This window comes from Mastacembelus armatus, chromosome 13 (assembly GCF_900324485.2).
Source record: "Mastacembelus armatus chromosome 13, fMasArm1.2, whole genome shotgun sequence".
Taxonomy (NCBI): Eukaryota; Metazoa; Chordata; class Actinopteri; order Synbranchiformes; family Mastacembelidae; genus Mastacembelus; species Mastacembelus armatus.
In genome coordinates this window covers 11,209,643-11,221,650 of record NC_046645.1, presented here as the reverse complement: position 1 = coordinate 11,221,650, position 12,008 = coordinate 11,209,643, and the positions used below count along the sequence as shown (strand labels likewise).

The following is a 12,008-nucleotide window of genomic DNA, read 5'->3' as shown; positions in this document are numbered from 1 at the left end:
TCTCTGTGTGCTTACACAAACTGACTGCACTCCCTTTGCCTCAGATTCAAATAGTTTTCTGTCTCCTGTTCATCCACACACACACACACACACACACATGCGCTCACCTCACTAAATCAAAGGTTATCTTTTTCCTCTCATGGTATCCTGACAGTCTGCCCGTTTTGGTAGATGCTTTTTTTTTTCTTCACTTTTTTTATCAGTGGAGTATTTTTCATTTCAGCTCAACCTTGGATACCTCACAGCAAATCGGGCACTTAACTCAGGTAAAGAAGAATCTGACCACTTGTAAAATTTGTAAAAGTGTGTTTTCTGTCCGGTTTGTCCCTTTTCAGCATGATGTCTACAAGTGATATGACTGTAGTCGAACCAAGAGAAACTTCAAGCTCAAAGTACATACATTGTATGAATTTATTACCCAGAGCACTCCATTCGTCTGCTGTGGCATGTAAGTCTCTTGAGCTCATAGATTCATGCAGGCAGGACTCAGACCATATGACCATATGTGGATTACCACTTAGTAGACCATTCTTTTCTGCCTTTCTGGCAAAGAAAAGAACACTTTCAGATGTGCAGTGTGCATGTATTTTAAATCCTGCTTTGAATAAGCAAAGCCCCATGCACCTGCTTAGAATATTCACTTTAGTTTGAGGTGCAGATAAACTTGTATGACACACCAGACCGAGCTCAAAGGCCAACCGATGAGCTTTGTGTTGCATTTAGCTACATCATGTCCCCTCTCATGCTTTCTGCTAAAAGTTGTACCATGAAAAAATTGGTGACTGACTGTGCACATACATTCTAAATGTTTAGGCTATCTGCATGGAGGAAACAAGATGACTGTGAAATCCTAAAATCACTGCACAGACAAACAAAAAAAGTTTTGCTTTGCTCTGACATCAGCCAGGAGGTTTTGCTTGTGGAAGAAGAAAAGAATAGGCAGAGGTAAAACATCAGAACAAGCTGCCTTAAAAGGGTAAAATCAGTGTTTCACAAGACTGAACATCCAGCAAGCTCTCATACCACTGCAGCACGCTCCATGGGGCGAATGCACCAAGCACCTCACTGTTGCTTTGATGTACAATGACGTAGCCTACAATCAAAACTTTTGCTATTTAGATTGACCTGCTGGCTACATCAAGAATTTTTACAAGTTATTAAGTTCAGGTCTCATAGACGGAGTGAACAGAAATAGTACTGTAGAAATGTTCTTATCTGGTGTCAAAGTACAGCTTAATCAGCTGGCTAACAACCCTTCCACATCTGAACTGGTAAATTAACACAAAAACACACACATACACACACACACACACACCTATTTGTATAGCTGAGTAATAATGAGACTATAGGTGTACTGAACTGAGAAAGACAGACAGGCGTCCCGTCCAGGAAACACACCTTTGAGCTTGATGATCCAGAATGATGTCACCGAGGCAAGTCAGTGCAAAACAGAGAGGCTCAGTTGTGACTGGGGATGTTTTAAGTGGAAAGGCACAGCCTACAGCTATGCATTCCACCACTTTTGTCTGGTCGATTGTCCTGATAGACACACGCACACTCACACACCCTTCTTCTGAGTCATGATGACCCAAGCCCCTCTTCAGCACATGTTATATCAGGCTCGTCCTCATTTTACTGCAGTGCTGCAAATCTTTGCCTTCTTCTTTTTCCTTTGACTTTATTCCCTTTCTTCCAGACATTCCCAGTCCCTCACTACCATTCCCATTTCTGTTCCCTGCTAATTGTTCTCTTCCTCAAGCTGTCAAGCATTATAACCTAACGTTCTCACACAGCCAAAATACAGCAGGAGACCCTTTTCTCCCCTCTGCCCTGCTGCCCCTCGCGAGCCCATGAAAACTATCAGAGAGGGCAGGCTGTGAGTGGCAGAGCGTGCTGTGAAGGAAATGGGGATTTATGTAGCAGTGAGGAGACAGGCTCTAATGTTATAGCTTCGTGTCAGTCCTTATCCTGCACGGTCACTACAGCGCAGAGCCAAATACACACAAAGAAATGCCCATTCGCGTTCTGACAGGCTTTGTAAGTAAGAACGGGGCAGAAGGATAAAGATTTTTAAGAAAAAGACGGGGTATACTACAAAAAGAGAGTGAGAGGTGGAAACTGAGAACAACAGAGAGGGAGGCTTTATGTTTTCCAAGCAGTGAAGAATTTTAAAGTCCCATTCATCACCTCTGCTGCCTCCTGCTAGAAAAATAAAGGGTTAAGTCAGAAACACACACCGTGGCCTGTGCTTTGTGCTGTATGGTTGGTGTGGCTATGTGTGTTCATTTTAGTGGAGCTGAAACATGAAACATTGTTCCACTGTTGCACCTAATTATAGAGTAGGATGTGTGTTTGGGTGGGTGTGTGTGTGTGTGTGTGTGTGTGTGTGTGTGTGTGTGTGTGTGAGAGAGAGAGAGAGGTAGACAAGTGAGTCGTGAACTCCCTTTGTTTATACCAGGCTAAAAATACAAAGCACTTTTAAATCACATCTACACACCCACATAGACCCCAACAAATCAAGGGTAGTTTTGCCTCCATGTTTCAGACTCCGCGTTATCTAAGCTGTTAGTCTGGTCATGTGACTATGTGCGTGTGTTTGTGTATGAGAGACACAGAGAGAGACCAAGACAGAGACTGTTTGCCAGGTCATGCAGAGAGCTTCATCTGTTGCTGCAGAGCACAGGACGCTTTCATCTCGAGTATTCATGCAAAAGAAGAACAGTTCCATCAGACCCATGTAGTACTGATTGTTGTGACGCAACCGGCGGTCCCAAATCCAATACATATTTAATATACTCATGCAATTCACAAAAGACAAACAAAAGCAGTAAATTACATTACATTACATTTAGAGGCTGGAAATATGATTAAAGGCAGTTCTTATTTACATTTTCATATTTTCCTTTTGCTTTCTCCATTTTTTTTAATCTGTAGTCAAGACAACAAGAAGCCTATATATAATGAATCTAGTGTGTTTCAGCTGCTCATTATTCACTGTGACTCACAGCTGTTTCATAACAGACTGTGTCATTGCACCATAGAAACCGCTTAATCGTATATATAGATGTATACAAACTTGTTGCAAGAAATTAAAAAAAAAAAAAAAAAAAGTGAAACAAATATTAAAACAACCTTGTGGTCCCAGCATGCTCAGTATTTGCAACTGTAGACATGCAGTCATTAGAACAGCCTCTCGCGGCTGATCATAAGAATGAGCACACACACACACATACACCCACATGCACTCTCTGGCCTTCCACATCAGTTCCTCCCTGTCAGAGCAAGCTCATTACCGCCAGAATCTGGCCCTCACACTGAGCCAACCTGCTTTGCTATGCAGTGTTTTTATACTGGCACAAAATGTCAGCTCACTAAAAGCATCTGTGCTCCCCTCTTCCTGCTGAGATGGAGAGAGAGAGACAGAAAAGGAGAGAGACAAGGAAGGAGGAGGAAGATGGAAAGAAGTTGCCAAAAGAAAGCAAATGTGGTTACTCTGAAAGGCCAGAGGGAGAGGATGGAGGGGTAAATGGCACGGACAGTCGAAAGAGATAGGGCAAGCTGTTTGTCAGAAAAAGGGAGGAGGCGTCACTGCTTGACTGAGAACCATGTATTTTCCATGAGCTGTATGGAGTGTTAGGGGTTTTATTTATCATCTACAGTTTCACTCCCAGTTGTCTCTGTATCCACTGAATAAACCACCATGTTATCCACTCTGTGATCAGCGATTTATGATTAGGTACTCATTAATTCTGGTTGCATATATAAATAGCAGAGTTAAATACCCAGAACTCCACATGGGTGTTGTTTTGATGTGCGGAATGAGATACACATAAAAACACTTTCTCAACCTCTATGCAGGCATCAATTTCTTACCACAGAGGAAATATGGCTTTGGAATTATTATCTTTTAGTTCTTATATTTACAGGAACATCTCCTTGTCAGTGTGTGGGCAACTAAACTGTAGTGTGCCAGCCTGTTTGTCTGACTCTAGTTAACAGTCTTTGTTCTGAACCTTTTCTGTGCCACAATCTCTTAGTATTATTATTATTAGTAGCAGTACTAGTAGTAGTAATAGTAGTAGTAGTGGCCAATACACCTGTCATTTTAGAGTCAGGGGGTACCCATTGCACAGTCACAGTGTCAGATTTTGTTTTCTGCTGTATCTGGGGTGAATAAAGACGTGCTGTCTCGATCTGCACCTGTGCTGTGACTCAGATTGTAACCTTGACAACCGTGTGAAGGTCAGCGGGTGGTGGTGGGTGTCGTCAGACTGACTGCTGCCATGGCGATAGAGGAGAGAAATGGTGTTGCTGTGGCTTCTCATTCCGAGGCATGGCTCTCAGATGTTGGACATCAAAGTCTTTTGCTCTTGTGGATATGTGTGTGTATGTGCACACTTCAGTGCATCAGAAAGATCTATCAGTACTATAGAAGGTTGTTGCTTCTGAACACTAGGACTAGTTCTGGATGGGACCACTACAGTGCAATTGGATTTCATCTTGATCTTGTGAATTAGGGCTACAGACTCAGTAAGATAAATTAAGTTGTACTCTACACTTACTTACTATACCATCCACACACTGCTATTAGCAGACTATATAGCTGTGTGGTCTAATTAGAGTTAACAGTTTACCAGATATTAAACTTGCCTTATTTATTTTTTTCAGTCACCAGAGCCCAGAAAGTAAACACCAAAGCAAACTCGCAGCAAAACGCCTTAGACACATAGTAAGACATTGTAGGAAATAGGCTTAAGAAGACTGAAACCATTTTCATGTCTGGACAAAAAAATGCAGATGGCTACCTTAGCATAAAGACTGGAAACAGCTTGCCCAGCTCATCTGTTTGAGACACACATAAACTATAGCGCTAAAATGTTGTAATTGCTGGATGCAGTGATAAACAAACTTGATGTGTTCATTCATTTGTGAGCTCTAGTGTGGCTAGTAGACAACTTTGGTTGGATCTCTGTATAAAAAAGGCTAAACTATCATAATGTATATACCAAAATGTCCAACTGTTCCTTTAATTTACCTCATCAATTAATAAAGGTCCAATGTTTTAGAAAATACCTGACATAACACATCCAACAGAAAGAGAGCAGGTTGGTAATGAGACAAGATTATGATTTTTTTTTAACTTGCTATGTGTTTGACTCATCCAGTTTGTTAGTTTGCCATTGGTTTCTGGAATTCATTATACATATGCCTGTAAACTCAGCCTAAGACCTAAGATGTTTTCACAAGGTGAAGTGTTACCTTTTCACAAAAATGGCTTTTTGATAAGTCAATGTAATGCACAGATAATTATATACCAGGATAGGGTGACGACATGGACATTGTTTCTAATGTGCCCCATCTTGGTACCACACAGAAGGCCAACCCAGAGCCAGCGATGTGCAGGCTTGAGTGGAAAGACCAGAGCAGGGAGCCCATCGATCCACTTCCAGGTCATTACACTGAAGAGTGGTCTTATCGGGAAAAACAACGTCACCCAGCAAAGATCAATATCAGATAGAGAGATCTGGCATGAGAGGAAGGGTGAGATAAAATTAGGTGTATGTAGCATCTGTGGCTAATTTGGCAAAAAAAAATAAAATAAAAGTCGCAAATAAAAACCGAGTTAATTGTATCAGCATGTCACTTTCTGCACATGGCAAAATACCAGTTCTTCATTTCAATCTTTAAAACTTCTCAGATGTGACAATTGAGTGCTATTCTCAAAAAAAAAAAAATCAGGGCTGTTGGACAAAACAAGTGACACTGTGATATACATTATTTTACTGTTTTTCACATGTTTACAATTTAGTGAGATTAAAAAAAAAAACAGGACGAACCCGAAAATAAAGGGATTAATTAACAGTAATGTGTAGATTTCAGGATGGAAGAATGGATGGAGAGATGGAGAAGGGAGAGATTATCTGAGTAGGTTGGACTGCGTGTGGATTATAGAACAGCCATCTGTCACTGTTGGATTATAATCATCCAAAAAGGCAGACAGAGAATGAGGAGAAGCTGAGCATGACAAAGCCCACAGAATTTGTATACTTTTACACAGTGATGCTACAGTGACTCACACATCACTGAATGACACATCTTTGCCTAAATAGCTGAATCAGAAACAGTTGGAACAAATAATAAATTATAGATGCATTTGGTACTTTACAGTTTTGGATTCTTGTTGCCACAAGTGCATTTAAGGTTTAAAACCCAGGGATGTTTTGGTTTGTGATTTGGAGCATGGCAGCATCTTACCGTTGATGCAACACAGATAGGGATTAAGATTAGGGTTAAGGAATGATGATCCCTCCCATTGCTCTCTCTCTCTCTGTCTGGCATGACTTTATATGAAACAACAGATTGACATCCCGACCCTGACCCACACTACCCTCACGCTCTCTTCCTTCCTTTTCCATCATCCCCTCTCCCCACTGGCCAACTCTCTATGTACTCAGCTCAATAGCTCCTCCCCCTTTTCAATCCAAACTAGACAGAGAAAGGAATGTACTCTGCTTTTCACTGCTCCCCTCCCTCCCCCTGTCTCTCTCTCTCTCTTTCGTTCTCACACCCCTCCTCCAGTCTCTCACTCCCCTCCCTCTATCGGATTTGGGGAAGCAGTGATCAGACCCTGCCCTTCTCTCTTGACAAACAGACAGACCAGAAAAGAAGCATAAAAAGAGATCGAAAGCAGAGGGTGAGCTGACTGACAAGGAGAGGCAAGCAGGGATCGCTTTCTAGTTTGTGGATCAAGTACTGGGTAGGATCTCTCCTCTCCTGTCCTCTCCTCTGGAATACCGCTACAGGGCTGGGAATCTTATCCCAGTCCCGCTTCTGTTCCCCCAGCTTAGCCAGCCCTGCTCTAGGATGCTGTAAAGGATGGTCCACCAGGCAAACTGTTCTTACCAGGTAGTTCTCAGCACTTAATGACATAATGACATTGCTATAATCGTAACTGTTTGGGTTTTGAACAAGCACAAGCTGACGTTGATGTTGTTGTTAGCTTTGCCTCTTGTGCGAATATTATGTTTAATGTCTTCAGTTCAGTTTATTCTAAATGCTTGACTGTCATGTTGAAAGCAGGACATTATTGCACGTGTGCTACTGCAGAGACTCAGACATGTGTAGGAGTGTTGCTCTGTCCTTTGTGGTTACATGATTGTGTTGGGATTCCTGGCTGGTTGCTAAGAGAGCCCTTCACTGAAGGGAGTAACGTCCTGTGTCCCCTCCACCTCCTCATTATTCAGCCTCATCAGTCCATGTCAAGGAGGTATGACGTGTACAAAAACCTGCAAGTTTAATGTCTCACAGCTGAACTCTGTGTGTGTGTGTGTGTGTGTGTGTGTGTGTGTGTGTGTGTGTGTGTGTGTAGATGAATTCCAAGCTGTAGTTTCATGTAGAAGATGCATGTTCTCCAGTGTTCGGTGCAGACAACTCAGGGATAATGTGCTTGCATGTCTTTGAGTGTGTGATTCTTGTGGGACATGTGACAGCGGTGTCCCACTTTATCTAACAAGTAATTGGGAGGAATAAACCAGTTGAGATTAAATAAAACCAGTGCATTACATCTGTACATCCACTTTTTTATAACTAGCTCTGCTGGGGAAGAACGTCTGCAATGCAGTGAAAATGGAGAGTGGGAACAGGCAGGGAAGTAGATGAAAGGCAAAAGCTGAATATGCCGAGGAAAGCATTGAGGGGGAAGAAAATTGAGCTTCTTTGATGAAGAGATGCAAGTGTTGGAGCAATGGGAGTAATGCATGAAAAGCTGCAGAGGACGGGATGAGTAAGAAACATGAAGGTCCTAGAGAGACAAATGTGTCTTGTGGGTGAGCTTAAAGTGTTTTATCAATGTGGAGCACAAAAGTTGAGAGTTGAAATTCTGAAATCTTTTTTTGGTTTCACTAGTAGCATTAATATTCTTGGTTTTCCGTGGGTGCCAACAACTGTAAGTGCTCACCTTTCTTGCGGTGTCAGTATTTAGAAAAGCTGATCTCTTGTCAGTTCCATGCTGACTCTCTCGATGCTGGATATCTGGGAATTAATATTGCCATCTGATTTGGGATTTCACCTCTTGAAAAATCTCAGGAAAGCTCAAATCTCCTAACAACAAATTTGTAATAATCTCAGTACATGTTCTACATTTTTGTATTTGCATTTTTGGTGGACTGACTTGTACTGTGTGGATAAGGAAGCAGTTGCATAATGGGATAAGGATTTCCTGCTATGTTATGTGTTAGATAAAGGCTAGATAGAGCGACATGGAGAGAGATGGCGGAATGGAAGGAAGGAGCAGATAACCAGAGAAAAGTGACGCCAAAGGGCCAGTGGAGAGGACGGATGAAAAGCAGAGATGAAACAGTAATGGGAGAGGCAAATCAGAGGAGAGAGAGCAATGAGAATGGTGTACAGCTTTTCAGGGAGAATGGAAAAAAATAATCAACATCATTTCAATTTAGAGAAGGAAAATTCAGGAAGATGTTGAAAAAGTTTATAAAAATGTATAAAGTTGCTGTGCTAAGGGTGAGATGGCTTTATAGCAAGGGACCTAATAAGAGAAAGAATGAGAGCACTAAGCGGAACAGAGGGTTCAGGCTCTGATAACAGCAATTCTCCAGAGGCCCCTCAATTAGACCGGTAACCTGGCAACCAGCAGACAGACAGCGCCCCTTACACACATATAACACGCACACACACGGATGCACCGACGGATGGAAAGCAGCAAAGGGCAATGGGGGATAGAAAAGAGGAGAGGGAATGAGTGAGGAGTTTAATGAGGGAATAAAATGAACTTGGAGTAAAAACAGATGAAGTGGGAAAAGGGTGGATGATCAGTAGACCTGTTTATCTCCTGGGACAGTCCATGTCTCTGTTTTGGTTACCAGCATCGTTGTTTTCCTCTGCTTCAATTAGGGTGTGGTCCTTCTGTCCTTGGCTGTTTATGGTTTAAGGCAAAGGAGGATGGAAAAGACTGAACGTAGGGAAGGAAAGGAAAAACACAAAAGCATCTGTTGTTCCTGTTTATTCACCCAGTAACATTTGGTGGGAAGCTCCTACTTAGTGTCAGGCACCATTAGCCAATTAAGTCTGACCCTGAGAACCATCGACCCATCTATCAAGTTAAGCCATGTCAATGTTGCAAGTAAACTATAAGGCAAGAAAGAGAAAAAGATCACAAGAACAACAAATCATTAACGTTTCCTTCATCTTGGTGCAGAACTTCATTTCATTAAGTGCTTAAATGAGCTAAAAGCACACACACTCCTCACTTTGTTTACTCGGGGCTGAGGTCTCAATATGTCATTCAAGATCCTCGTGTTTATCTATAAATCTTGCGATGCTGTATTGCTATCAGCAGCAGCAGAACCACCAGGGTGAGGAATGGTGATGGTGAGATTTATCAGCTTGGGCACAGTGTGTCATCTCAGGCCGTAGGAATACTCACAACAAGCCAAGGCCGCAGGGGTCTGATTGGATGTTGAATCCTGTTACACGCGATATCCGTGCGTATGTGTTTGAGGATGTGTGTATTAACGTTATGCATATGTGTCAAAAAGCTTGTATGGTTTTCACACTTGAGTGGAGAGCTTTACTGTAACGGTGTATGAGGGGTTTCCTGATGAACTATAAATGCAGAGTAGCAGCACAGTAGATAACAAGGATGGGTCAGGCAACAATGACAGAATGAATCAATGAAACTGGACAGTTACCGGCATTAGAAAATAGTCTAATTTGTGAGGAAATAGCTAATAACACAAAACTTCCAAAGTAACCAAAAAATGTCTTTTTTATAGTTCTTTATACAAATCCAAAGTTTTTCAGTTTCAACAGAGCCATGGAGAGTATGTGGAACTTGGGACTTGAGCCCCCCAGATATCACGTCATCAGCCTTTTTTTTATCTAAGACAAAACACCAGAAATTAGAGTTTCTCACAACTTCAGCTGCCTCAAACACTGGCCTCCGCATGAGTTAGCAGACTTCCTGGTGGGCTGCCCCATGCTCCATTCGCAGCCCAATTTGTTTGGAACACAGAGCATTGCCATGGAGAAATTTTTCACCATGTTGCTATGGTAGCAGCCCCCATTCTTCTTTCCAAAATAAGATCAGACCTGAGTCTCAGAAAGGAAGACAGTGATCTTTTCATGTGTATCATAAATGTGAATAAATATATCATTCAAGCACACACAGACACTTGAAGGAGCAGCCCGCCCATTCACAGATACAGGAGTTACAAGCAAACATGGGGGAGGCCTGATAGGAAAATCATGTGCATCACAAGTGTAGGTGCATTTGTACCAATCATATGCATGTACACACACACACACACACACACACACACACAGACACACACACAGAGCCACAGGCCTTGGATCCCAGGCTTACAGGAGGTGCCAGGAACCCCCTTTCTCACAGTCACTCTCTGTTCACTTGGAACAATAAGCCATTTTCTGTGTGTGTGTGTGTGTGTGTGTGTGTGTGTGTGTGTGTGTGTGTGTGTGGGTGTGTGTAAGTGGGTGGGTGGCTGTGTGTGTGTCACACTTGCATACTTGTTCCTTCAGCTGACCCAACAGTCAACCCATCATTTACACCTTTGGAATTAACCTGTGTGTGTGTTTCTCAAATATGCAGCTGAATATATCAGCAGTCGTTGCCCTTGAAATGTAATTCAGGAACATTTGAAAGTCTGTTTTTAAATTCCCATTCTTTGCGTATGGGCCGCCCAGGTAACCGTTCGCTCGTAGCCTCCTACCCAGAATCACCAATGACTTCACTTTCACTATGAAGTCAGCCTCCGTAATGAAGTAGAGAACGAGCAGAGCCGACTCTGCCCCACCCTTCAGTCCCTAACAGGCCGCTCTTGCTCATGACTAACTCTGGTTTTACTGCCTTGTGTATGTGTTGTCTGTATTGTCCCCCGCAGCAACGGTCAAGTAAGGGTGGGTTCAGGATACAGCGCTGTATTCTACCCATAATCCTTAGGGATCAACACTGAATCAGACCCACTTCCTATTTTTTTCATTTAATCCCTGTGTGTGTAGATATGTGTGTGTGTGTGTGTGTGTGTGTGTGTGTGTGTGTCTGTATGTGTGTGTGTTCAGCTGCCCTTTGATGTTATCTTGCAAATGCATTATTCCCCAACTGCCTTCCTCTCTGATTCTTTTTTCTCATTATTCCCATCTTCGTCAGTCTCTTTCTCAGCACAGTAACAGATCAAGGAATGACTCATGTTCATCAGTATCACTTGGTGTCACCATTTTTGCATTTATCCTGCTTTTCCCTCTTTGTCATTGGCTGGCCATTTTGTTTCTTATCTGATATCTCTGTCTTCCTGTTAGATTGCAGACTGTTTACTATGATACATCCGATGCAGGTGGAGGTTTGGTGCTTCAAACAAAGAATAAAATAATATGTAACTTTTAAGAAATTTCCACTCGACATGATGTACTTTTTTGTTTTATACCAATCCTGTAGCAAGCCATATACACTATGTGCGTGACTGACTAAATTAAGCATTTTATACCTGGGGATAAATAAATCAATGCTAGTATTGATTTGCTTAGAACTGCTATTCAATAGAAAAAGTACCAGTAATATAGATGAATGAATGTAATAATAAAATTAATACAGTGTAAATGTGCAATGAATATTCAGACATTATACTACTAAAAACAACTTCTCCTATAAATTTTCAGTTTCAGTGCTAATACCAAAACAATACTTTATAAATACCTTATTTTTATTAATCAGAAGGTAATAACACTTCTTTTCGTTTAACAAAACAAACTTAGCAAAGGTATCCGTTTCTAATTTTAGCTGCAAATGATTTACCTGAAGTTTAAAATTTTGCTAAATTAGATTTTTAATAAAGCAAAGGGGAAAAAACAGTTTCAGGAAATTGTCAGTGTATTAGATCGCACCTTTCATTGACAGTGTGTGGTACCCTGTGCTACCAGATCAAAAAAGTAGTCATGTTTATTACACTGCCACACAAGTTCCTGCTTTTGTAGGT

General features: G+C 41.7%; 1 protein-coding gene across 5 annotated transcripts in view; it reads left to right on the top strand.

Moving 5' to 3' along the window:
* schip1 (schwannomin interacting protein 1) overlaps positions 1 to 12,008 on the top strand; it is a 187,647-nt gene that overhangs the window by 157,829 nt on the left and 17,810 nt on the right. The window contains exon 1 of one of the 5 annotated variants that reach the window (XM_026330392.2): positions 6,600 to 6,906. The exons of the other annotated variants lie outside the window; for them this stretch is intronic. Coding sequence (XP_026186177.1) covers positions 6,877 to 6,906 — 30 coding nt within the window. The 5' untranslated portion in view covers positions 6,600 to 6,876. Of the gene's footprint in view, positions 1 to 6,599; positions 6,907 to 12,008 lie in introns of those variants that run through there. 5 annotated transcript variants of the gene reach the window in all.